Source organism: Leptidea sinapis, chromosome Z (assembly GCF_905404315.1).
Source record: "Leptidea sinapis chromosome Z, ilLepSina1.1, whole genome shotgun sequence".
Taxonomy (NCBI): domain Eukaryota; kingdom Metazoa; phylum Arthropoda; class Insecta; order Lepidoptera; family Pieridae; genus Leptidea; species Leptidea sinapis.
In genome coordinates, this window is record NC_066312.1 from 33,445,542 (window position 1) to 33,473,538 (window position 27,997).

The 27,997-nt window shown below is 34.9% G+C and overlaps 1 protein-coding gene across 2 annotated transcripts in view; it reads left to right on the forward strand.

Annotated features, from left to right (window-relative positions):
* Positions 1–27,997, forward strand: part of LOC126979133 (BAH and coiled-coil domain-containing protein 1) — a 118,194-nt gene that overhangs the window by 59,482 nt on the left and 30,715 nt on the right. The window contains exons 2-5 of one of the 2 annotated variants that reach the window (XM_050828358.1): positions 1,942–2,021; positions 13,532–13,617; positions 14,476–14,544; positions 26,825–26,939. In XM_050828358.1, the coding sequence (XP_050684315.1) occupies positions 13,560–13,617; positions 14,476–14,544; positions 26,825–26,939 (242 nt within the window). In that variant the 5' untranslated portion in view covers positions 1,942–2,021; positions 13,532–13,559. The remainder of the gene's footprint in view (positions 1–1,941; positions 2,022–13,531; positions 13,618–14,475; positions 14,545–26,824; positions 26,940–27,997) is intronic. The other variant, XM_050828359.1, reaches the window with a different exon arrangement.

Consider the following 27,997-nt stretch of genomic DNA (forward strand, 5'->3'; position numbering starts at 1 on the left):
GGCTCTGTCTAGGTAAGTTATCTAAGTGAAAATCATATTAAAAAATCTTCAATGCTATTACAATTTCCGCAGTGCGACAGTTTTATCATAAAAACAAAATGCTTGTTTGTAGAACAAGATAAGGTTCGAGATTTATTTCGTTTTTTATTAATTGGAAAAAGAGTACCAAAGAAAGTGTTTTTGTCGGACGTCTGCTCCGTCACGGATAGGAAGCTATCAGCGAATAAACGGTTGAATACAGTTTTTTTTTATTTCACGAATTAGTTATACTTTATTGCAACTCTGTACTTAATAAAAAAAATTACCTTTAGAGAAAACATTCTCGGCTCTTTTTTCCTTGGTTTTTAACCATAGATCAAAATTATGTTAAATTAATTTTTGTCAGATCATTATTAATCTGTGTCTCTCTGTTTTGTTTCTTTTATATTTTTGTATGTGTAAGACGTGCTTAAATCGTATATGCCGTGAAAATAGACGTATAAACACAATACAAGTCATAGAACAGATACGGAACTCAGCCGTCTCCATAAAATTTATGCCTACTTCTGGGCGGAGCGCTAGGGTACTTACAAATAGATTGACGAAGGCGCTGTGCAGCTAATTTAACTCGAACAGCGACTCGACAGTCTCGGCGGCGTACTCAGTAGTTTTGTCTTCCCAAGAGTGCTTAATAGCCGTGTAAACCGTGTGTATGTGTGCGTGAGTGGATTCGAACGCTCTAGTATGAAGTTCAAGATCTGTTTGTTCTATATTACTGTACTGTGCCTATAGTACGCAAATCCGATTAAAATAAGCGAAAAAATGAAAACACATTGTATTTTTTGTTTTGGCCTATTAATATTTATTTACTAAATATCCAACCAATTATTGCTGTTCCTAATTATGACGGTAATCACGACCATCATATTCACGAAGCATCCTGACACAAACATTGAATTCAAGCTCTAAATGATGATAAATCTAATATACGATAATTTTTATTAGTACAGTGTATTCTTTATTACTTTTTATGAAATAATTTATATTATTTAAACACGATTACATTGGATGCAGCAACCTTACAAGCTTATTTTTTTTGTAAATGGATGTATCCATTGTAAAATACTCTATTGTTTGAAAAGAGTGGCCGTTGAGTTTCTTGTATGTATGTTCTTCTCTCGTTCTCTACTTTTTCCGAACATATAGTAGATTAAGTAATTTAAAAGAAATATTTATAGTTACGATTCAAAAGACTAAACTCTTTTGTAATAAAGTTTATTTGACTTTGACTTTTATCGGATTATTTTATCAAATAGCTCACTATTCCCAAAATGTGGTATCGTTAAGGAAGTAGTTTAGAAAGTACCCTTTGGCACCTATGGTTTTTTTAAAATTTCCCAATACATGTAAATACGTTGATAGGTATTTTATTATTTTACATATTTACATGGATACTACAGAGTACATAATTTTTAAAGCTAATTTTTTTTATGTGAAAATGAAGTAATCTAAGCGAATCCTATTTTCAACATTTATAATTTTTGAGGTAAAAACTTCTTTAGCGGAGTTTAGCACTTTTCTTGGGATCGGTATGAAATGATAAACTTGTGACAGGACACGTGGCCTGATCGAATATTCGTAAGACAGTCGTTGAAATTATGTATGAAAAATTTATACTTCTAACTAATTATAGTTCGGCTATTTCAATTTAATGTTCATACGGTCATTGGACCAGTGGTTGAATAGTTGTGATTGACAATCCGAAACTCCGCGAGGTCGTGGGATCGAATCTCAGCTGTGAAATATTTTTATAGTTTAATTATTTTTGTTTTTAAGCATTGTCATAAGCGAAGACTCTCTAAGGCGATAGTTTCTTGTATTTCTTTGTTATTTATTATTTTGTTTAAATTTTCATTTTTTATTTTGTTTTTTACTTCAGCTACCATAAACCTATTGTATCAGTTTTAGATATTGGCGATGCTGGTAATGAAGATGGTGAAAGAGACGTTGAAATTATGGATGAAAGTTGATTTTCCTGAGAGGTAATCTTTTTAATGTTAAACAGTTGTAATAGTTTTGAAGTTATATTTTATGTAATATAAACTGTTTTCTGTACGATAGCGCAATAAATGAATATTATATTTAACCATCTAAATGCTGGTAGTTTTATACCGATAAATAAAGCAATTCAGGTGAAATTATTCCCTAACCATTCCAAAGTATTCAAAAATGCACAACGTTAATGTTCAAGTTTTCACGTCCGCCGGCACTCCCGGAGTGAAACCCGTATTTTTTCGATTTAATGAGATTTTGTCGCTAGTTTAAACCTTGATGGATTTTAAATATTGGATGTAAGAGGCACATCGATCTCGCTAGGAAGACAATCAAGGTGTTCGAGAGTTTACCAGATGCTTACGAGAGTTACACTACAACTTAGTAACAGGAAAGTAACTCTTTCTCGGGTTCTGAGATTGGATTTGATGAAATAATGCTAAAACTTACTAGAACACTCCCAAATTGATAAATGCGTAATAAAACATTACTAACGAGATGTCCGAAAACTCCAAAATGAATTGGAACAAAAGCCGGATGTAGTGTACTGTCAGATGTTGCAAACTATGCAGTTAATTTTAATTAATTGACTGTTCTTTGTTGGTTATCCATGGATGATAGCGTGGGACTTATATGTACATGTATAACATTAAGTAGGCAATTAATTTTGATCAATTCGCTTCATGCACCCGTTTTGCTCATGTCGGAGATACATTTTTTCGAATGCATTATAGGTTCTAGCTTGCAATAAGTGACTCAAAATATTTGATATTTGAAGAAGGATAGCCGTTTAGATTATTTCCGATTTGCTCTACTCTATTATAATATATTGTAATACACAGGGCCTAACACTTTCACCAGGTGAACCCTTACTAGTCTCGTCACTTCTTATTCTTATTTATCTTAATTCAGATTTTTATTTAATGTAGTTATTTTTCTAACATGTTTTGGCTAACATATATTAGCCAGATTCATAGCATCACTAAAATAAATAAGCCTTAAATTTAAATAATTTACTAGGGTTACGAATTACTCAGGTATATCTATAAAAATTTCGATTATAATGCATTATGTATTATCTTATACCTATCATCAAACCTTTTTTGCCCTTTGGCGTAGACCTCCCCCAACTCCCACCATGCACACCTATCTCTCGCAGTCCTTTCTTTTGCTTATATGTATAGTTCTGTAGTAGATATTAATTTATTTTTTGTGAAGTTAGTTCGAAGAAAAAGTGGTCCAGAAAGGTTTAAGCAGCGTCCACTGGCGTAATGGTTACAAAGTAAGGGCTTAGTAAACATATTTATCTTTATGATATCTAAAATAAAACAGTGGAACCATAATTATGCCTATCCCGAGTACATAAGCTCCAATTCATATTTTATGTATAAGTAAGGATATAAGGGCACTTGATTTTGACTTTTGTCAAAATGTTAATGAATTGAGTAAATCTAATGAAGAAATTCGAAGTATGTATTAAAATAAGTTTAAATATTACAAGTGCCGGAATGACCAACAGTTGGCGAACTCTGGCGATAACTTATCGGACGGTTCCGGCGCGCGATATCGTTTATTGTGCACGAAATTACCGCTCACGCTTGACCTATTATTACGAAGAGTACTGCAATGGAATTATTTTATTTAATACTCCCTATTTAACTTAGGTTAACGATGCATGTAAGAAATCGGGACTGATTTCCACGTTCACTTACCATTACTTAGGTGATAGATGCACATTAACTGTCAAATTTGGCGAATGTGTGTGAAAGTTTTAAGAAAATCCGACAGAGGCGTATCTACATTTTTATTCATCATCATAATGATCAGCCGGAAGACATCCACTGCTGTACAAAGGCCTCTCCCAAAGATCTTAACGACGATCGGTCCTGCGCTGGCCTCATCGAACGTACACCGGCGATCTTGACCATGTTGGTCCATATTGCGGGGAGCCAAATAACACCGCGTCTTCCGGTACGTGGTCGCCATTCGAGGACTTTACTGCCCCACTGGCCATCTGTCCGTCGAACTATGTGCCCTGCCCACTGCCACTTCAGTTTCTCAATCATTTGCGCTATGTCGGTAACTTTGTTTCTACTACGGATCTTCTCATTTTTGATTCGATCTCGCGGGAAGACAAAGCCCTCTATTGCCCTTTGAGCGACCATGAGCTTATTATTATTAGTAAAATGATGCTGCATCCAATATAATAATCATGCCCTGCAACTGTAGTTAATGGAGGACTGTTTCACAATTAGAATTAATAATTGGGCCCATTTCGCATGCAGGATTGTCAAATTACTTCAACCAGACCAGCCCCATTCAGAGGTTCATAGCCTTCCTGAGTGGTTCACAAACTGCTCGGATACTTTTGTATAATCCAGAATTAATTGAGTTATGATTTCATTTTTGAGCAGACAAAACCTGCACTTTACGCCCTAAGGATATTAAAAGGCGTTTGTTTAGCGGTATATGACCTGTGAGGTTACCCACCATAATTTGGATATAGTGTTTATTTAAGTCTTCGTGTAAGTCTGGGTGATAGTTTGAGTATTTCTTCCATCGTTTGCCTGCACCTTGTGAGTTTCGTCCAACGGGTATTGTGTAGGTAAGAGACAGTTATCCATAAATGTACTTGGCTACAGGGTAGGGCCAAGACTAGAATGGGGCAAGACGAAGCCCATTGAGGGCCACCTAGCCAGATCTTTTCCTGTGTCGATACTCCAAAAATCTCATTAACATTGTAAGATATAATTAATATTGTAACCAAATTCTATGCGTTCTACAAGTACGGTTGTAACATGAAAATAGACAAATATACTCGGTAATACTTTATTTTATACTCATACGAGTAGTAACATTATTGTAGGTACGTTAATATTAGTATAGGGAATCTAGATTGTATAAAGCATCGACATTTTTTGTGATATCAAATAAGTACAGGTTGTAACGGGAAGATCAGTGTAACTGTGAAGTTGAAGTGATCACTTCTGTCGGGGATGGACTGAACTTCCGGCTTTTGCACGTAATAGGGCGCCAGACGCAATTGTCTGGCGGTTGGAGCTAACAACTTAATTTACACGTATGTACGTTAATTAAAACAATCATGTAATTGTCTTGCCATTGCGCCTGTTATTATTTTATGTTATCCTGGTCCAATTACTCATAATTACCCCTATGTTTTAAATGATTTAACTAACTGCAACGTTCATACATAAGTTGGACTTACGCAGGCTTTTTCTATAAGTAATAAGTAAATAGGTAAATAAATTATTTTGTATTTTTATTTTATTTTTTTATTATGATGGTGAATGATCACCGCTCTCTGGAAACACCACAATAATGACAGGAGCGCTTCTGGCCTTTGAGATGAGTTTACATGTAGATAACCAGTTTTATCTCTCCTCTGAAGCTTTTAGATTTAATCAGTAGGTATTCAAAAGATTGTTTATTCTTTAACTCCTTCTTCTCTAGTAGTTTTACTCATTGTGAAATTGATTATCGACTTTCAAGTGAGCCCCATTCCCGTTCATAGCGAACTAATTTATATTGAATCTTATTTGATGTTAGTATTGAATTTATTATTTATTCATTTATATATATAATCTTATATTTCAACAATTCGGGTTGACCGTAAGCACCGACCGATGCAGCTGTTTTTATTTACTATCTGATAGCTACATAATTGCAGGTGTTGTTACCTATTCAAACATTCTGACCCTAATAAGTTACAAGTTGTAAGGTATCATATTAAGGGTTCATAATTATATTAATCCTTTACGCTTATCGATTGTAACATGGAGAAGCTAAAACTGTAATTATGTCTCGTGAAATTATAGCCCGGAATTTCGTCGGCATTCCGAAAAAACTCGTTTTTGGTTTCTATTGAGTTGTCTATTCATAATGTAGAATTATGAATTGTTCTTCAGTATCGTAAAAACTGTATAAATTTTCAATTTTTTTTAATTTAACCTATGATACCTCTTTGATATAAGAGGTGGCAAACGGGCAAGAGGCCCACCGTGTTGGAAAGTGGTGAAGCATACCTCCCATGGACATCGGCAACACCAGGGGCCCAGAAATGCGTTGCTGGTGTTTAAGTTGGTAGACTCAACAGTATAACGTGAGAAATCCGCGAATATTGCTTCTTCACATGTATTGGGGTTATCAATACGGATTACAAAAAGGCGATGATGTGGTGCAAAAATATTGTACGGTTTTTTGTACTACTCTCAAAATAACAAAATTATCATTTATTTTCATACGTTATTCGACCTACGCATGTTTTTCTTTTTTTCAACCAATAATTTGGACAAACAAACGTAATATAAGCCTATATTGTTTTGACTACAAAGAGCGTCCCTACAGTTCATGGGCTTTGGTGGAAATCTTCAATATCTAGTTTGGTCGATACTATTTATATAGGATTTTGCGTTACCTGGTTTTAACGTACCGATCAAACATCCAATCAGTTTTCAGACCTATTTCCATAAAATAGAGTTCAAAACAGCTTCGATGAATTCATACCTTGTTTGTTTTACCCTCTTTAGAGCCACGATATTGCAATATGTATTTAAAATACGAAAGGGAAATACGACATATTTCATACTAATATTTTAAATGCAACCCTGTTTATCTATCATACGCTCAACTGCTGAGAAGATTTTGATGAAATTTAACATGGTCTTATCCAATTAAAGGTGAAGTTATAAAAGTGAAGTTATACCAATACTAATACTAACAATTCAAAAATTATTATGAAGTATTCTGAATTGTAAAGGAATCAATTTTGAAAAATTAAATGCCTTTTAATGCCTTATAGTGTTCACGTCCTGCAAACAAACTATCGTATTTGAAATGCTATATGAAATTTTTTAGGCCCCTATACCAAAGTACTGGAACGCGCGACCCCGAGTAAAATGATTTTATCATATGATACCACAGACTGAGAATGGAGCGAACGCCCTCAGGCCATTAAATTGTTCAATATATATTGTAACTGAATTTAGAAAGCAAATCCCGCTGAGTTTTTACGCCCGTCTGAGGCACACTATTTCGAACTGGTGGTAGTTTTTGACGGATATGGATACATTGCTGTCACCGTTTGACAAGATCTTATCTATCCATACTTATGCCCAAAATAGTTACAGCCGTTCCCAATATTCAGTCTATCTTTTACTTGTGATAAAAATCGTAACTATCGTTGACTTTTCTGTACTAATAAACTTATCGACGGTAACCGACCTTATCCGTACACGCTGTCTGTCAATGGGACGACGTATAGCTTACCAGCGATAGAAGTTTGTACGGAGATTGCAGTTCACGCGTCCAAATGTAAGGCGATAAGGAATGACTTATTGGGACAGCTTCAGATTATTGACAGCTAATTAGTAATTACTGACAGTAGAAGGTACTTATTTATCTCTATCTGTAGATAGTATATTAGTAACGGTAAAGTGTAAAAGGATAGATTTGTCTACCTCTAGTAAGGATATATATATATATAGTAACAGTCTCTTAACTATCTTATCTTTAGCCATGATGCACTTATCTACGTATCACAAAAAGGTGCCCATCTGCGGTCATCTTCAGATCACCAATTAATACTTTGTTTGTAAAATGCTAAACACTAAATCCTACAAATTATGATTACTTATATAGACTAAGGAGTTCTCGATTATTTCTAGAATCATTATCAGAAATTTAAAAATGGGAGCAGTCTTGAAGTATTCACAATCCGATACCAAATTCATCCATTAACTGCATGACGTTCTATACATATAGACACATCATCATATAAAAACAAAGCCAAAATATGGAACATGTAAAAAATTACTACTACTTGACTGCTTTATCTATACATTGCCGCATTTACTCCAGTTGTTTAAAATATTGTTAGTCAATAAGCAGTAATGTATAAACATTATTGTGTTTCGCTCTGAAGGGCGCCGTAGCTAGTGAAATTGCTGTTCAGTTCAGGTTTAATTCGCTCAGTGACAGCTGTTGACACACAACTATGGAGAAAAGTGTGCTTACACTGTCTCTAAGCTTACTTTTACCTTTCCGCTATCCGACTGCGAATGATATGTCCTGTAATGAGTTATATCAAAATCCAAGTCGAAGTCAAATAAACTTTAAAAAAATAGCGCATACACCCTTCTTAGCCGAGGCCAAGGCCGGCAACGCTCTTGTGATTCCTTTGGTGTTTCAAGAGAATGTGGGCGGCGGTGATCACTAAACACCAGGTGATCCGTACGCTCGTTTGTCCTCCTATTCCATAAAAAAAATAGACTTTATTCAATTAGGTTTAAACTAAGAGCTTTTGAATCGTCACTATAAATATTTCTTTTACATTACTGAATCTACCTAATGTTCGGAAAACGTAAATTTTGTGAGAAGAACATAAAAAATACTCAACGGTCACTCTTTTTAATCAAGAGAATATTTTACAATGACTGTAATATACAATACAAATTTGTTAGTGAGGTGCTACATTCAATATATGAATCGTGTTTAAATAATATCAAAAATAGGTTTAAAAAACATATTTATGAAGACACTTGCTAACCCGATAGACGTTGTTCTGTACATAATAAATATTAAAAAAAGTTATTTATTTCAGGCATAATAAAACAACTATTAATTAAGGATATAATATATATAGAAAAAGTTAATTAGTTATTAATTTTAAACTATTCTTTCAATTTGATTTCTGAACGACACATCAAAGGAAAAACAAAATTGTTGTTTTTATTTAATTCAGAGCATTTTCATCTTTATTCATTCTTTTAAACCTCCTCTGGACTTTCACATATAATTCAAGACCACAATTTGCAAAATCGGTCCAGCCGTTCTCGAGTTTTAGCGAGACTAACGAACAGCAATTTATTTTTATATATATACTAGCTGACCCGACAGACGTTGTTCTGTATATAATATATAAAATAATGTTTTTATATGAATTTGTCAATAATATATCATAACATCAAGAATTACTTCGTAAAATATGCATGCACCCTGTTGTTACATTGAAATTGTTTCACAGCAGAACTGTCAAACCGTGCGTCATTACATTCTCTGATAGAAATTATGTATCTCATCACATCAAAATAAAAACAAAATTTTTGTTGTTTTTATTTCATTCCGAGCATTTTCATTTTTATTCATTCTTTTAAACCTTCTCTGGACTTCCACAAATAATTCAAGACCAAAATTAGCCAAATCGGTCCAGCCATTCTCGAGTTTTATGGAGATTAACGAACAGCAATTAATTTTTATATATATATAGATACTGCACGTGTCACCATAGTATAAAAGAAATGTAAAGTTTGTAATCCTCAGCTCCCCTGTTAATTTGGAGATTGCTAATGTCACTGCGTGGGCCCCGTGAGCCTAAATAGCAATTACTACAGTAATATTACAATTAGGGCGGCTACATAATATCGCAAGGACAACTCTAAGGTTTCTGTAAAGGGATAGGGCGCTGCCTGGCAACCGGTCCTCCTTAGCAACGCCTATTTCTGTACGTAACCTTTTTTCTAGAGCTTATCTTCATTCAATAAGATTCCTGTTTTCTAAATAGATTTAATTTTAATGAATGCTCTCAGGGATTTTTCTCGCCACGTACTTTTGAAAGGGAGACCTTAGGGAGTGCTTCCAAGTTGATGTAAACTTTGTATCATAGTTATTGTAAATATAAGATTTGTTTTGTTTGAATACATTTTGATCAAATACACTGATCAGCGACGTGATTGAGTGAATTGATTATCACGTCGAGACGAAATATTAAGTCTGAGTAGCCCTGTATCTAATATCACTAGCTAAGTATAAATCCCTACACTGAATCGCTACTAACAGCACCCAACTGATATACATAAATAGCTTGCCCCAAGCAGTAGTGGCTTGGGGGCCAACAGATGGCGCCGCTGTAGCATTTACAATATCTCACTACATAGTAGAAAACAAAGCTGTCTGACCCTATGTATGCTTAGATATTTAAAACTACGCAATCTATTTTAGATATTTAGAGAAGTATGCATAATATAGTAGAACCACTGATAATTTAGAGGTTTCTAATGTGATGTCGTCAATAAACACATTTTTTGCGGTTTCAATGCAAACGCTAGCTGAACCCTACAAGATAGATCAAAATAATGTACTACAGTATTGTATACCTTTAAAATATCTACAAACAGTTTGCAATGATTGTATATCTACCTCTTACGGATAACTCACAATAACCTTTTTTTAACCATTACTTTTTTACAAGAAATGATGGCTTATATACGAAGCGATTATAAGCAATAAATCCTTAATACTTATACAATGCAGGTATATTTAATATAGACCATGCATTGTGCGTTTGATATAGATCGATATACCCCTTTACAGCATGTAATTTAAATGAATATTTTCGATCATATTTCAGATTTAAAATACATGTTGTGACATAAATAATGGGATCACTCGAAAATACATACGATAAATTTATTTAAATTTTTCTATAAAATTTTGACAGAACGAAATTAGTCCGGGCAGCTAGTATCTACTAAGTATATTTATTGCATTCTACAATATGTTGATATATCTTAAGTAGGGGCACATTATTTTCAGCGTTCTTTGTGCGATAATGCGCTATCGGTACGAGATAGCTTGTGCATTAGTTTCGTGCACTCTAGATCTTAGCTAGGGCGTGGCCTATGTAATAGGTTCTTGGTTCCCGATCCATCAAAGATATGTCTAACACGATACTAAACTAAACGAGAAGCTATTTCAAGATCTGTTCACAGAACTCCACAGCACGGCATGAGCATGGCATAAATCGTGTCCTTAGATAAAAACTTTGAAATGGGTTAACGTAATTTATTCTTAACATTTTTCACACAATAACATTTTTTGTCGAACCAGCCATCTCGACGCGCCGAATGTAACAAAATAAAAACAAACTTTCGATGTCTATAATTAGAGTTGAGTTTCGTGTGACAGGGCTCTACACATTTGTATGCTTATAACGTTTTTGTATAAGTTTTGAAGATTCAAAGATTAAGCTTTGAAGAATGATTATTGTAAAATCTTGTCAAATCGAAATACTCCTATTAAATTCAAGCCATTATTACAAGATTCATATTATCCGTAACATCTTGTTACACTTTTAATTAAAATATTATTTTCATGTTATTAACTCGCAAATGAAAAATAAGTGACGAAGTGGGCCAAAAAAATATTACTTATTTTATTTTATAGAAGAGGAGGGAAAATAAGCGTACGGATCACCTGATGACGTGCCGCCCATATTCTCTTGTAACACCAGAGGAATCCCAGGAGCGTTGCCGTATCGTAGCTTGGTTGTACGTGGGAGAAAGTTCCTTGAAAACGTGCTACACATCCAGATGGTGGGGATGATATTGTAATTTGATACCTACGTGTTTTACGATGATGAAATTCGGTGACAGGAATCAGGTGAAAAAGCTCTTCGGAAAACTCCCTGTCATAAATGCGGTAGAAAGTCACAATGAAACGAGGTCTCTACGCAACGCCAAGTGATTTCGCCCTTCACAGAGCACTAGGTCGCCGTCAATGCACGCAGTCCGTTGCACGTGGATAAACTGTTTGAGCTGATACTGGTTTGGCCAGACCAGAGATGATAGCAATAGTTTTGTATATCGCTAGTATGCTGGCTTGAATATTGCTCTGTTCTATTTATACCGCCAGCTTCTTCGAGGCCCATTTGGCATTGCCAGGTGACCGCGTAATTGTCAATCGCTCGAGATTTCGAGACCCAGTATTCCGATACTAGGCGAGGCTTTAAGGTGATAAATTTTTCCAATTCCCAACACGTCACGAATTTTGATTTCATCAAGAGATTTTGTAACGAACTGAAAACGACACGGTCTTACTAGAGTATGCAGTCGCTCTGTATTGTGTTCAATATCTGCATTGATTGGCTTTGGTATATATCTCCAGGATAGTTCAATAAATATCAACTTACTTACCTAAAGTACCTACTTAGAAAAAAACTAAAAATACCCGCCTTCGTAAGTGAAGCTTGAGTATATTAATTGTTACATCACTTTACATAATATATTGTAATTGTAAAAAGATGAAACTGTAAGTGATGATTTAAAAAAGTAGCAATTTCTTGATCTCTTTCTTCTTTCTTGCTTGCTACTTCTTACTTGGAGATTTATACCCGTCATAACTTCTTAAAGAAGCTCAATCTGAATAATTTAATTACACAATTAATTAACATATTAATTATAAACCTTGCCCTTGAATCACTGTATGTAATGCTGAAAACTGCATTAAAATCCGTTGAGTACTTTAAAAGATCTAAGCGAAAAGACAGTGGAAGCGTCTTAATGTTATATATGCTCTAAGTAAAGATCATATAGTAATGAAATATTTTTTATCTTTGATTATTGAAACGTATAAAAAGAAGACAAAGTTTTGAATTCGTCACATTTGCAGGGTTTGTAAAGAAATACTTTATTTGGTAAATAATTGTATTATATTATATTGCTGATCCGGCAAAAGTTATTTTGTCATATAAGTTAAGTACCCTGCGCCCGTCAATGTAATTGACTGATTATTTGCATTGTGAATACATATGTATTTCAACAGAATAGGGATGGATACTTACGTATTTTATAGTCAATAAGATATAGGTTTCGGATAAGTAATCACCAACATATATACTAAAACCTTCTCTAAAACACGCTGTATCTTATAGTATAAGTATTATTCCGATCGGTTTAGTAGTTTTCGTGGTATAAACGAACAATAAAATCGGTTCTACATTAAGAGTATAGATTTTAGGGTTATACTCTAATAATTATACTCACTAACAGGACCCTTCCAATATTTGACCTATTGTTATCAAATCCAACAGATGGTTATGTAAGTCGAATAACATTAAAATGTGCGTGAATTCTTTTATTCTTCTTATAATATCCTAGTACTATTAATTGAATCGTATCTATTTCCAATTCACAAAATGATGCCAAAATGTTTAATTAGAACTTAGTCAAAGGTACATACTTATCAACAGGTGATATTATTATACCCAAGAATTTTGTTTTATCATACCTCTCTAGTCTCTCATAGTCGAGTTAAATTGTTAAGCCTTTAGACCCTTCAGCCTAGAATACAACGGGGAAGCGAACCCGCTATCTTAAACTAAAGCTTAATAATATAAAAATAAAATATTATTTAGTTTATTTATTTTATCGAATGTGCCACAATGCAACAAGAATAGCTTTATAAAAGTTCTAATGCAATTATGATATTTAATAATTTTATGATTTGGATGATGTTTCAGTATACCTGGAGTAAATTAATCCATTGCTATTTGACTCTAAATATTGTAAAGTCTCTCCATTGAATTTTATTTTTCAGTAACTACATACTATTAAGCATGTAATCATTAACAACAGCTTAAATTTTTTTAGAGTTAGTTTTAGTATACTAGGCTTGTATATTATGATAACATTGTATTTTGTTTCAGGTGGTGAGGTGGTTCAGTACGAGGGGAGATGCTGGGCGGGGCGGCGGGGGGCGCCCGCTCCCGCCCACCCGCTGATCTCCAGCAAGGTATGTTAGCCTGGTACCCCGCGCTATCTTGTTGTTGTCATTTATGACTGACTCACTGATTGACTGACTGACTAAGAAAGTATTTTATTATTTCGGCGATATGAATAATTAGTGATAATACTAATAAGAAAATTTAATGAAAATCAAAAATGGATTAGTAGAATCGAAAGTATTTCATTTGTTTGTTTTGTTTCAAGTGAAAAATATGTGGGAACTGTGAACGAGTTTTAAAAAGAACATATATTTTGCGACATTTTAACATTTTAAACATTAAATTTACATGAAAAAAATATATATTTGTCTACAAATTTAATTGTATGTTATTAATGTTTCTTATCGTATGAACGAGAAAAAAAATTAAAATATTTAATGTACCATTATTTATTGTGTAAATTATAAGAAAATGTCGCTCGCTTCCGCCTGTTTTACTAAATAGATCATAAGAGACCGCTTAACGGACCGACTCATGGATCCCTTCTAACTCATCAAAAAGTACATTTAGATTGGCAAAAGTTCTTCAATTCAAAAACACGAAATTAAACACAATTAATACCAGACCATGTGGAATTCATCACGCCAATGAGGAAGGAAAATGGGGCGGCCTTTGTGTCAACATATACACGTTCGACATAATCTAACCTCCTTTGGAATACGAGAACCTCCAAAACTGAAGCGTGTACCGGCCGATGCGACATGCGATAAATAAAAAAATTGAGGCGATCATGTTATAAAGGTTTCACTTTAAAAAAAGTATAATAATGAATAACTTCAATATACATCGATCTTTCTGTATCGTACATATTATTGTATCTATGTACAGTCGGGGGAAAGTTACTATGTATGTTTGTTTGTTCACAGGGGCGTCCAGATTCCCGCTGTACTCTCTGTTCCCAAGTCAGACTGGTAATAGGACCTCTGTCCACAAAGGTACGTACTTGGTATATCTTTTACTAGCAGTAGATCTATCATATTATCATGTGTTTGAAACAATGACGGTACTGCTATCACAGTCAGTTCACACAAAACGACTCACAATGTTTCAATTGCAGGAGGTATTCCGTCTTTCACCAGACTATTCCATCTATATTATTTTCAATTAGTTTTGCTTTTTTTGACTTCATTGTTTTTGTAGAGTACTTCAAAAAGTGCTTAAAACGTCTGGATCATATAGCTATAGGCCGCAAATAGAGGCAAAGTATACATTTCCGACAACAGTAGGCGAAAAAAAAATCCTCGCCTAGTTTGAAATACTGAGTCTCGAAATCTCGACCGATTGCCAATTCCGCGGTCATATGGAAGGGGAAGCCAAATTGGCTTCGAAGAAGCTGGGCGTCATAGAGCACGGTAATACTTTACGTAGGTCCGGCCACACATGGAGTATTTCTCGCACCCACAAGTATCAGATCGATCCATTTGACAGCGTGCAACGCAGAGCTGCTCGAATTATCAGGGGATCCAGTGCTCTGTGAACGGCTGAATCACTTGGCGTTGCGTAGTGACATCGCTTCTTTGTGTGTCTTCTACCGCATTTATCACGGGAGTGTTTCGAAGAGCTTTTTCAACTAATTCCTGCCACCGACATCCACCTTCGCACGACATAAATTAGTATATCACCCCCACCATCTGGATGTGTGGCGGTCCTCCACAGTTCGGTTTTCAAGAAGCTTTCTTCCACGTACTACAAAGCTGTGCAATGAGCTTCCTTGTGCGGTCCTTTGTAATAATTATCTATAATATTATAAAGCTGCAGTGTTTGTTTGTTTGTTTGTTTGTTTGTTTGTTTGTTTGTTTGTTTGTTTGAACGCGCTAATCTCTGGTACTACTGGTCCGATTTTAATGATTCTTTCAGTGTTGGGTAGTCCATTTATCGAGGAAGGCTTTAGGCTATGTTTTTTTTTTTTAATTAGGGATCCGTTATAAAATTGCTATTTTGTAACACAAGGTGTAAAATCGAAAACCTATTTTTGCGTGCGCTGCAAAAACTATTGACAATAGAACAAAATGATGTACAGGCTAAATATAGGCAATATTTTATTACTTATAAAACTATCGCGTGAATTATACTTTATATGGCAAAACAACGTTTGCCGGGTCAGCTAGTAATTACCTATTTATTAAGTATGAATGTATCTCTCTGCAGTTTTATGCAAAGATATTGTAAATACCAGGCTCCTTTGCACAGGATGCCGGCTAGATTATGGGTACCACAACGGCGCCTAGTTCTCCCGTGAAGCACTAATGTGTGATTATTACTGTGTTTCGGTCTGAAGGGCGCCGTAGCTTGTGACATTACAAATGAGACATTTTATGTCTCAAGGTGACGAGCGCAATTATAGTGCCGGCGAACCCTGAGCGGCACTGCATTGTAATGGGCAGGGCGTATGTTACCATCAGCTGAACATCCTGCTCGTCTCGTCCCTTATTTTCATAAAAAGAAGTGTTAGAGTGTATTTAAATAAGTCCATAATTGATATTATAAAGTGACCGCGAACGATCCACATTCCGAACGTGAAACCGAACCGCGGCGTACGTCACGTAAAATGACATGCGTGAAACATGCCGTGACGTGACAGTCGCCCGCGCTGCCGTGATTAGCGTGAAGAATTCGAAATGCTAGCTATAATGCACCATACTATACTTACTGCTGGGTATACATGCATCTATATAAATATTATTAATTGTAAAATTGTGTATCTGTAACTACCTTCTGATATTACCTTCGTGTTGTATATAAAAAACCACAGGTATCCTTAATTACCACCAAAGCTTTACTGGATTTCAAATTAGTTAAAAAAATATTACCGTTTGATGACGAGATAGCGTTCTTATTACAAAAAACAACACTTTGTACAATGCACACTCAAAGGGAGAATATTATACATAATATAATTGAAAATCTTTCAAATTACTAGCTCAACTTAACCGAGTAATAGACAAAACAAGTTTATGTTTGTGACTCGTGTTAACTTTATGACTGTCGCAGTTTCTAGCAAATTCATTAATACGCTTATGAACATATGGAACATTATCAAGAATATAATATTGAGATGCAACAGTCAAAATGTTTATTTCTTTGTCCAGCGCGCGTAAGCCAGGCTTTTCGGCATGTTTCATTATATCATCAGCCTCCCTTTTACTTTTACTTATCCTATTAAATACTTAATATCTTTTATAGTTTTCCACCCATGACAAAGACTGTTCTTTATTCCATCGCGGTTTTATTTATATGGATGTTTGTTTCCGAGTCATAGATGTTTATATGTATTTATGTATGTTTAAGTAGGTATATTGTAATAAATATAATTATCGTTGTCTTGTGCCCATAGTACATACAGGCTATGCCTATTTTGGGGCAAGATAATTTGTGTAAAAGTGCATATTATTATTAATTTAACTACAAAGTTCGTGATTGAAGTATGCTACGAGGCTACCATAAACAGCAAAACAATACAAATCGAAATAGATCCTTCAATATTTTAGCCTACATCGAGGCAATAACTCACATCTGATGACGGAAATGAGAGAATTGTCGGATTTTTGGGGGCGCACCCTCCGCCTTCGCCCTCGCCCTCAACCACTCTGGAGCCCTACGCTGTTTTATTAAATTATTGTCTATTTTGTACTAGGAGAACAGCTGAAGTGTGTGTTTGAACTTGCAATTGTAATAGCTTGTGTCTTTGTGTTGTCAGTCTCATTATAACTTCTTGGTGTACTATGCTACCCTAGTACACGACAGTTTACGCATTTCACATGACAAACAAGGCATGCGTGTCAGTCACCTTACTATCTATCACCACCAACCTGATCACCTGATCACTGCGGCTATACTCTTGAAGCACTGGAGGAGTCACCGAGCCTTCAAGGCCTTCCAACTATAATCCCTATTTACCTTCAAAAAGTTGGATTCATTTTTTACCTTTTTTTGAATAAGATTCTATATAAAGTCTCAAGAACTAACTTCTGTTAGTAAAACAAATTATCTGTATTGGTAATTATTCTATTTTCGAATATTATTGCGACTTCCTTGGGAACCGAGTCTAGATAGTAAAATAATCTGAATTCCTTCCCTCGCATCCTTATTTTCGTGTGTGTATATATATGAATGCACGCGACAGTACTGAATACAAAAAGATCGTCAATTGAAAAACAGAATAATAGGCAAAAGCTTAATATTCTGCTAGGTTTCATTAAAATGATTAAAACTTTATTATTATAATTTAGATTGTTTATTTTGGTTGGCTTTTTTACTCTTTCTTAATAGAAAAATGACTACCTATTCGTTTAATTATTGTAGTTATAATTACCATTAACCAAAATATTGTAATTATATGTATTCAATATTCATATAATATAAATATTTAAAAAAAAACCTAATTTAAAACTGCTTGTTTTTTCAGACCGAAGCCAAGCAGTTTTTTGAATATTGGTATGTTTGATTGTGCACGCCAATATCACAAACAGCTAAACTGATTTGAATTCTGTTTTATCTGATGTATTATAAGAAATATTACTATAATACATCAGATATTATATAAATCTACACTTTTATTAAAAAATTATCAAAACCGAGTCAGGGGGATGTGAAGTGCCGATTTGAAATTTTGCATGATGATGATACCTTACATCCCCAGTCAACATCTTAGATACTTTTCATCCAGGAAAATTAAGAAATTCCCGTGGGACAGTTAAAAACCTATAGTAACTTATATAGTACAGAACAACTTATACACATAATTTAATAAAATTTGGCATGTTGATACCTTATGTTGCCTGTCAACAACGCTAAACGCTTATATGACCTTTATTATGAGAAACATTACAATAATAGTGAATAGTTTAAAATATATGTAAAAAAATACTCCAAGCTCTTTAAAGTAGTTTGTCATGAAGCGAAAACACGTTTCATTGCAGATAAAATTACAAACAGTAATAATAAAGTAAAAGCGACTTGGAGTGTAATTAACAATGAAACTGGTAGATCGAATTGCCGTAACACCTCTATCTGTTTAAATATTAATAATCGCGTTATAAATTCGGAAATAGAAATTGCAAATGAATTTGATAAATACTTCTCCGAAATCCAGATTATCACGTGTAAATCCTATTACTCCACAGCTGAATATCTAAATGATCGGACAGCCTGGGACTAGATTGTGATTATTTTATAGCGATAGCAATGTCTGTTCAATATTGTATAATTTTATTGAAAAGAGCGCAAAAAAGAATGCTGGGAGAGTTTCTTGCGCCGCTTCTTCTCTCTCACAGCGCCATTTGTTTCCGAAGCAGTTGTAGTATCTAGTATATTAGAAACGACATCAAAAAGAATTCTAAATGAATCAATTTTGAGAAAATAAATGCCTTTTATGCCAACATGTTGATACTTATTATCCCGGAAAATTAGAGTTCCCGTGGGACAGTTATAAACCTGTACTTACTTATATAGCTTAAAACACTACCGGCCTTACAAATAAACTTGGTATAAAGGTTATTAGGTCAGACGTAATAAATACGTACGTTGATACATACTAAACTTAATCATACAACCCTGTGAAAATGTCAGCCCTACCTTCTAGCTTTCCAAAGAAGTATCTGCTAATATTATAAATACGAAAGTTTGTAAGAATGTATATAGGTCTGGATGTATGGACCTGTAAAAATGTCAACCCTACCCTCTGGCTTTCCAAAGAAGTATCTGCTAATATTATAAATACGAAAGTTTGTAAGAATGTATATAGGTCTGGATGTATGGACCTGTAAAAATGTCAACCCTACCCTCTGGCTTTCCAAAGAAGTATCTGCTAATATTATAAATACGAAAGTTTGTAAGAATGTATATAGGTCTGGATGTATGGACCTGTAAAAATGTCAGCCCTACCTTCTAGCTTTCCAAAGAAGTATCTGCTAATATTATAAATACGAAAGTTTGTAAGAATGTATATAGGTCTGGATGTATGGACCTGTAAAAATGTCAACCCTACCCTCTGGCTTTCCAAAGAAGTATCTGCTAATATTATAAATACGAAAGTTTGTAAGAATGTATATAGGTCTGGATGTATGGACCTGTAAAAATGTCAGCCCTACCTTCTAGCTTTCCAAAGAAGTATCTGCTAATATTATAAATACGAAAGTTTGTAAGAATGTATATAGGTCTGGATGTATGGACCTGTAAAAATGTCAACCCTACCCTCTGGCTTTCCAAAGAAGTATCTGCTAATATTATAAATACGAAAGTTTGTAAGAATGTATATAGGTCTGGATGTATGGACCTGTAAAAATGTCAACCCTACCCTCTGGCTTTCCAAAGAAGTATCTGCTAATATTATAAATACGAAAGTTTGTAAGAATGTATATAGGTCTGGATGTATGGACCTGTAAAAATGTCAGCCCTACCTTCTAGCTTTCCAAAGAAGTATCTGCTAATATTATAAATACGAAAGTTTGTAAGAATGTATATATGTCTGGATGTATGGACCTGTAAAAATGTCAACCCTACCCTCTGGCTTTCCAAAGAAGTATCTGCTAATATTATAAATACGAAAGTTTGTAAGAATGTATATATGTCTGGATGTATGGACCTGTAAAAATGTCAACCCTACCCTCTGGCTTTCCAAAGAAGTATCTGCTAATATTATAAATACGAAAGTTTGTAAGAATGTATGGATGTCTGGATGTAGTATGGACCTGTGATAGCCTCAGCCCTACCCTCTGGCTTTCCAAAAAAGGAACTTCTAATATTATAAATACGAAAGTTTGTAAGAATGTATAGACGTCTGGATGTATGGACCTGTAAAAATGTCAGCCCTACCCTCTGGTTTTCCAAAGAAGTATCTGCTAATATTATAAATACGAAAGTTTGTAAGAATGTATGGATGTCTGGATGTAGTATGGACCTGTGATAGCCTCAGCCCTACCCTCTGGCTTTCCAAAGAAGTAACTTCTAATATTATAAATACGAAAGTTTGTAAGAATGTATAGATGTCTGGATGTATGGACCTGTGAAAATGTCAGCCCTACCCTCTGGTTTTCCAAAGAAGTATCTGCTAATATTATAAATACGAAAGTTTGTAAGAATGTATGGATGTCTGGATGTAGTATGGACCTGTGATAGCCTCAGCCCTACCCTCTGGCTTTCCAAAGAAGTAACTTCTAATATTATAAATACGAAAGTTTGTAAGAATGTATAGACGTCTGGATGTATGGACCTGTAAAAATGTCAGCCCTACCCTCTGGCTTTCCAAAGAAGTATCTGCTAATATTATAAATACGAAAGTTTGTAAGAATGTATGGATGTCTGGATGTAGTATGGACCTGTGATAGCCTCAGCCCTACCCTCTGGCTTTCCAAAGAAGTAACTTCTAATATTATAAATACGAAAGTTTGTAAGAATGTATAGATGTCTGGATGTATGGACCTGTGAAAATGTCAGCCCTACCTTCTAGCTTTCCAAAGAAGTATCTGCTAATATTATAAATACGAAAGTTTGTAAGAATGTATATAGGTCTGGATGTATGGACCTGTAAAAATGTCAGCCCTACCTTCTAGCTTTCCAAAGAAGTATCTGCTAATATTATAAATACGAAAGTTTGTAAGAATGTATATAGGTCTGGATGTATGGACCTGTAAAAATGTCAACCCTACCCTCTGGCTTTCCAAAGAAGTATCTGCTAATATTATAAATACGAAAGTTTGTAAGAATGTATATAGGTCTGGATGTATGGACCTGTAAAAATGTCAACCCTACCCTCTGGCTTTCCAAAGAAGTATCTGCTAATATTATAAATACGAAAGTTTGTAAGAATGTATATAGGTCTGGATGTATGGACCTGTAAAAATGTCAGCCCTACCTTCTAGCTTTCCAAAGAAGTATCTGCTAATATTATAAATACGAAAGTTTGTAAGAATGTATATAGGTCTGGATGTATGGACCTGTAAAAATGTCAACCCTACCCTCTGGCTTTCCAAAGAAGTATCTGCTAATATTATAAATACGAAAGTTTGTAAGAATGTATATATGTCTGGATGTATGGACCTGTAAAAATGTCAACCCTACCCTCTGGCTTTCCAAAGAAGTATCTGCTAATATTATAAATACGAAAGTTTGTAAGAATGTATGGATGTCTGGATGTAGTATGGACCTGTGATAGCCTCAGCCCTACCCTCTGGCTTTCCAAAAAAGGAACTTCTAATATTATAAATACGAAAGTTTGTAAGAATGTATAGACGTCTGGATGTATGGACCTGTAAAAATGTCAGCCCTACCCTCTGGTTTTCCAAAGAAGTATCTGCTAATATTATAAATACGAAAGTTTGTAAGAATGTATGGATGTCTGGATGTAGTATGGACCTGTGATAGCCTCAGCCCTACCCTCTGGCTTTCCAAAGAAGTAACTTCTAATATTATAAATACGAAAGTTTGTAAGAATGTATAGATGTCTGGATGTATGGACCTGTGAAAATGTCAGCCCTACCCTCTGGCTTTCCAAAGAAGTAACTTCTAATATTATAAATACGAAAGTTTGTAAGAATGTATAGACGTCTGGATGTATGGACCTGTAAAAATGTCAGCCCTACCCTCTGGCTTTCCAAAGAAGTATCTGCTAATATTATAAATACGAAAGTTTGTAAGAATGTATGGATGTCTGGATGTAGTATGGACCTGTGATAGCCTCAGCCCTACCCTCTGGCTTTCCAAAGAAGTAACTTCTAATATTATAAATACGAAAGTTTGTAAGAATGTATAGACGTCTGGATGTATGGACCTGTAAAAATGTCAGCCCTACCCTCTGGCTTTCCAAAGAAGTATCTGCTAATATTATAAATACGAAAGTTTGTAAGAATGTATGGATGTCTGGATGTAGTATGGACCTGTGATAGCCTCAGCCCTACCCTCTGGCTTTCCAAAGAAGTAACTTCTAATATTATAAATACGAAAGTTTGTAAGAATGTATAGATGTCTGGATGTATGGACCTGTGAAAATGTCAGCCCTACCTTCGGGCCTTCCAAACAAGTATCTACTAATATTATAAATACGAAAGATGTTTTTATTATATGTTTCATCCGTAAAAATTATACCCCCATGTGCGCAAAGAAGGTTCAGTTCAATAAAGCATTCACAAAAATAATAATAATTTCCGTTATAACTGTATTAATACCAGCAGCAATATTAAGTTTACACTTCTATCGTGTTGTCAGATTCTTAGGTTATCTCTTCACTACCATATGAAACTTTCGTAATGTTTTGCAATTTATATCTTATTTCTTTAGGAATTGAGACGATAGTTGGTCTACGGGCAATTATAATATCATTATTTATCCGCGTTGTGTTAGTAGGTACAGAAGTGGTACAGTCTATATTGGGATAGTGAAGACCTTAATGATGTCACTCGACATCCCCCGCAAGCGACTCCCGCGCATCGCAACTGCTGGCTCCGTCTATAAATACACTCAACCACACTACGCCATCTCAACACACGCATACACCGTATAAAAACATCTAAAAGTCGTTATTAATAAATAAACTACGACTTATTCTTTCAGTATTATATATTGATGTAAAGGTTGTGTTGCTGATTATTAGTATAATGATGGAAAATCAATTAAATAATCTAGGTTAAGTAAAAAAAGTATATATTTCTGGCAGTACTATTATAGCAACGCAGAACAATAGAAACTGCAAACCGTACTGACGCAGCACGAGCGCGAGGGAGTGAAAGGGGAACGGGAGGGGACTTCACGTTCCAGCGAGGTCCAGAGATAAGAGGGCCGTGTAGTACCAACTTACATACATACAAACGTTCTTGATTCTTTTCTCCTTGATTTTCAATCGAAGATCAAAATTATATTCAAATATGATCAATATCATCAGTAGCTGTTTCTCTTTGTGTTGCTTTTTTTGATATTTTTGAAATGAAAACTTCTTTAGCCGCGATGGGCAATTTTTTGTGGGAGTAAACCTTATGGGTTCGCGTTACCGACATGCTCATGAATGTTGCACATTTTTTAAAAGAAGAACTGCATAGGTACCATGTGAAAAAAGTTTCACTTAAAAATCTCAAACTATGAAGGTTGTATATCAATTCGAAGTACCTTTTACAATAAAACGAAAATTTCATACTTTAACCCCTATTATATTCACAAAACAACCAACAAAAGTATTCTACGCCCCGCTGTGAAATATAAAAGAAATTAAAAAGATGGCGTGATTAAATCTATTAAGAAATATATAAAATAAAATACATTTAGATTTTCTTCCGTATCCCATGGGTGCAGCCTAAGAGGATCGTAGTCAATCCTTAATCATGAGGGAACGACCGTAGAGAAAGATACGAGGGGTAGCCAATGGGAACTCAATCAATAAAACCCCGCCGTCCGTAAATTTAAAATTTTTTTTTTTTTACAAATGTACATAGAATTATATTTCGTACGGCGGTGGGGAACGCTTTGCCCGAAATACTATTGACTGGAATCTTTTTTGGCACACACCTGTTGTGTGTTACACAAGAATAACATTACATTCTCATTATTTTCCTGCAACTATTATTATTACTGTTATTTTATAGTCAAATATGCAATTAATATAGCTTTTAAAGTACTCTGTACCTGAAGTCGATGACGTCACATCGTCGCTTCTTCTTGTTACGGTGTGCAAAACAAGCATAACTAGGATATTATTATTATTATTAGATAAAAATCCTCAACATTGATGCCAGTATGGCAAATCGCCTTATTAAGCTCAATAGAATCCAACTTAAACGAATAACGGCGGCCCTAACCGGGAACTGTCCCTATAATAAACATCTTTTTAATATGGGCATAACTGACAACCCCCTGTGCAGGGCCTGCATGGTGGCAGATGAAACTGCTGCCCATGTAGGTACTTCTGCGTTGTCCAGGTGCAGCAACTTACCAGGCTCAACATCTTGGTACCCCAAACACACTCCCAGAAGTCTTTAGGAAGGAGAAGAGGTTGCTAAGGTTTCTGGAGTAATCTCGGTGGCAGGAATAACAAATATATTCCCACACACGCAAAATAGACGCACACTCGTCGAGTTGCGGAAATTGGCCCGATTCTACAATACCATACCATATTAATAGATAAACTATGTATTATTGATTGATGTAAAGGTGTTCTGCTGTGACGTGTGCTTAAAAATCAATGAAAGCATCTAGGTCAAGTAAAATAAAGTATTGATTTTTATATTCTACTAACCCGACAGACGTTGTTCTGTATATAATAAATAAAATAATGTTTTTTATTAATTTGTCAATAATATATCATAACATCAAGAATTATTTCGTAAAATATGCACCCTGCTGTCGTAATGAAATTGTTTCACAGCAGAACTGTCAAACCGTGCGTCAATAAATTCTCTCATAGAAATTATGTATGGACACATCAAAGGAAAAAAAATTGTTGTTTTTCTTCACCTTTTAATCCCTTCACTGGACTTCCACAAATAATTCAAGACTAAAATCCGGTCCTGCCGTTCTCGAGTTTTAGCTAGACTAACGAACTGCAATGCATTTTTATATATATATATAGATTAAAACGACTCAGAACTATTAACAACAAAAGTCAAATCTTAACATTGAAAACTTCAAAAACAAAGCAGTGAATACACGAAAATATCACGACATGTACCTAATGGTAATGAAACTGCAAACCGGACTGATACAACAGGATGAGCGCGAGAGGGAGTGAAAGGAGAACGGAAGGGGCTTCACGTTGTGGCCGCTTAGTATAATATATGGTTTGTGAAGACTGCGGCCAACATTTTCGTGATTCTCATAATATCATTCGCAGTAAGCAGACATATCTCAAACTGTTGGTCTTCTCAAGGACATATGCTACACAAACGTATTATTATATTTTTTTCTCGTCACCAAAAAAGTTAAAAATAATTGTAAAAATGTTTATAGAAAATTATTTAAAATATATAGAGTATTGCCAGTTAGCTTAAAACATAAGTACTTATTAGCCATTAACAATCATGGCAATCAAGAACATAACCCAATTATGCACCACCACGATACTCGGTTGATGTCCGCTGGTAAGTTCGAGGTTCCTAGAATCAATAACTACTACGGAGATAGGACTTTGAAAAAACGCCTACCTTATCTATGAAACAGCTTGCCTGAGGACATCCGACTAGAAACCAGTAAAAGAAAATTTAAAACTAAACTTACGAAATATTTATTGTCAACACTGCCTTAAAAATAAAATTAGATTTTTTATTATATTTTTTATCAATATTTGTTAGTTACACTTGTATAAAATCAATGTTCTAATAAGCACTAATGTATTACAATAGACTTGATCCTGCAGACAAACTGTCCAAACAGTTTTGCGGGACTATGTTAGCTTTTAAGATTCTTTCTGTAAATGATTAATAGTATAAATAATAAAAAAAAGGATTAAAAGTATTAATTTTTTTGTATAAAATATGCCTAAGGGTGTTACGTGGCTTAGGCTGCTTATTCAGTTAGGCTGCAATGTTCTATAAGGGTCCTGGTTAATTTTTCTTTACATAACCCTACTGCTCTAGCATTTTGGGGTGGATTAAACTCGGCTGAACCAGAGTTTACTCCATTCTTGCGTACGTAGAGTATTGAGTGCTTTTGGCAACAGTTCTTAAAAGTTTGTTATCGAAACCTTGCGCTCGATACTTGCATGTCTTAGAGGTACTAAGGATAACTCTGTAATTTTCTCCCACATTATTTAGCATAGTCCGGCAGTTGACAACGAGTGTCGAGGCCACTCTGTTGGAGTAACAGTGACAAAATTTTATTATTTGAAAAAAAAAAAGCCTGCTGAATCTCTAGCGCCTGTTCTTCAGGTCTGACACAAAAAACAATTCAAATTTGATTTCCAGAATCCGTTAAAACGAATCCGTTTGATACACAAGTTAATTACAATGGGACGACTACAGCAACTGTCTACTCTAAGTGTCACCAGGGGCTGCTGAAGACCAGTGTTGTGTTGGTGTCTTCTGCACTGACACAACAATATACTGAGTCAGCTCCTTTTAAGGAATCACTCGCACACTTCTTTTTATTTTCTTTTATATTGGAATAATATTTGTTACCTTATTAAATTTTGTATTTTAAGATTTTAATTGAAGGTGTGATTTTTTTGTTGCTAATAAAGTGTTTTCTATTATATTCTAAATCCTATTTTGAAGTGTAATATATCTGTGTTGTTCCTAGTAACGGAGAGCCTGTTTTCGAGCTCGCTGTCCACGTTCGGAGTGCCGACTCCTCCTCCCAACTCGCCTTACTCGCCGCTGCACCTCGACATCCTTAACTGTAACCAGCGGATCAAGTAAGTTACGTGGGGTGTTGGCTTGGCTTACAAAAGGAGTAAGTCGATAACGTGGAACATTATTTATTACCAGATTAATTTTTACTTAGATCCTTAGATTAAGGATTGGTCTTCGCTGTGCTCCAACTTAATACCACACTGTCTAAGAACAATAGATTTTTTTATCACGGAAAATATTAGATGCTTGTGTGCGTGGCATCTTGACACTCAATGGCATCTTTCAAATTTTGTAACATACGCTTTGTACATTGAAATTAATGATGATATCTGACCCCAGTGTCTTTCTTATTTCTTGTAGTATTAGTTGTACAAAGTTTTACTACGCAACCCGGCATTTTAGTTTCAATTATTAGCAAAGTTTAACAGAAAATGTGGCACATCAACGTCACACATTGTTCGAGACTGGTGTGAGTTCGAGAGTGGTATCCAGTCGGAGCGCCGCGCAGCGGAGACCAATCCTCTGAGACCAGTCTGTATTTTTTCATCTAGATACACTGTGACAGCTGTGAAAGCGTCGAAAAATATTTTAGTTGACAGTTAACCTCTATTTTGAGTAATGCACGCACACTAACACAAAGTGAAAAACAAATGGCGAGTGTAAAGCGAAGCTTGTCACGCACACTAATGTAAAAATCAATTCGTCCCCATTTCTAGGGTGCCTCGCGGGAGAAAATTTGTGTTGACAAAATAATATAGTAGCAGTCCTATATATTTTTTTCTAGGTTAATGACATTGTTACAGAGACTTACTACTGTAACCAATTTATCGGAGATACAATACATACATACAATTTTGCGTCAAATTTTGTAATGTTACGGCTCACAGACACAAATTCTTTGGTCATTTTATGTTTAAAACTTATCGATCTCAATGAAGAGCGTACTTACACTTTGCTTAGGCTTTAATTACGTAAAATTTAGCAACACTTAGCTGAACGTAACCTTAGCATAATCTTTGTATTCGTTTTTATAACTATTTGACAGTTGAAATTATACTGAGCATAACGTACGAGAGCGAAATGCACAAATCGAGTGCCGGATTTATCACACTTAGCAAAA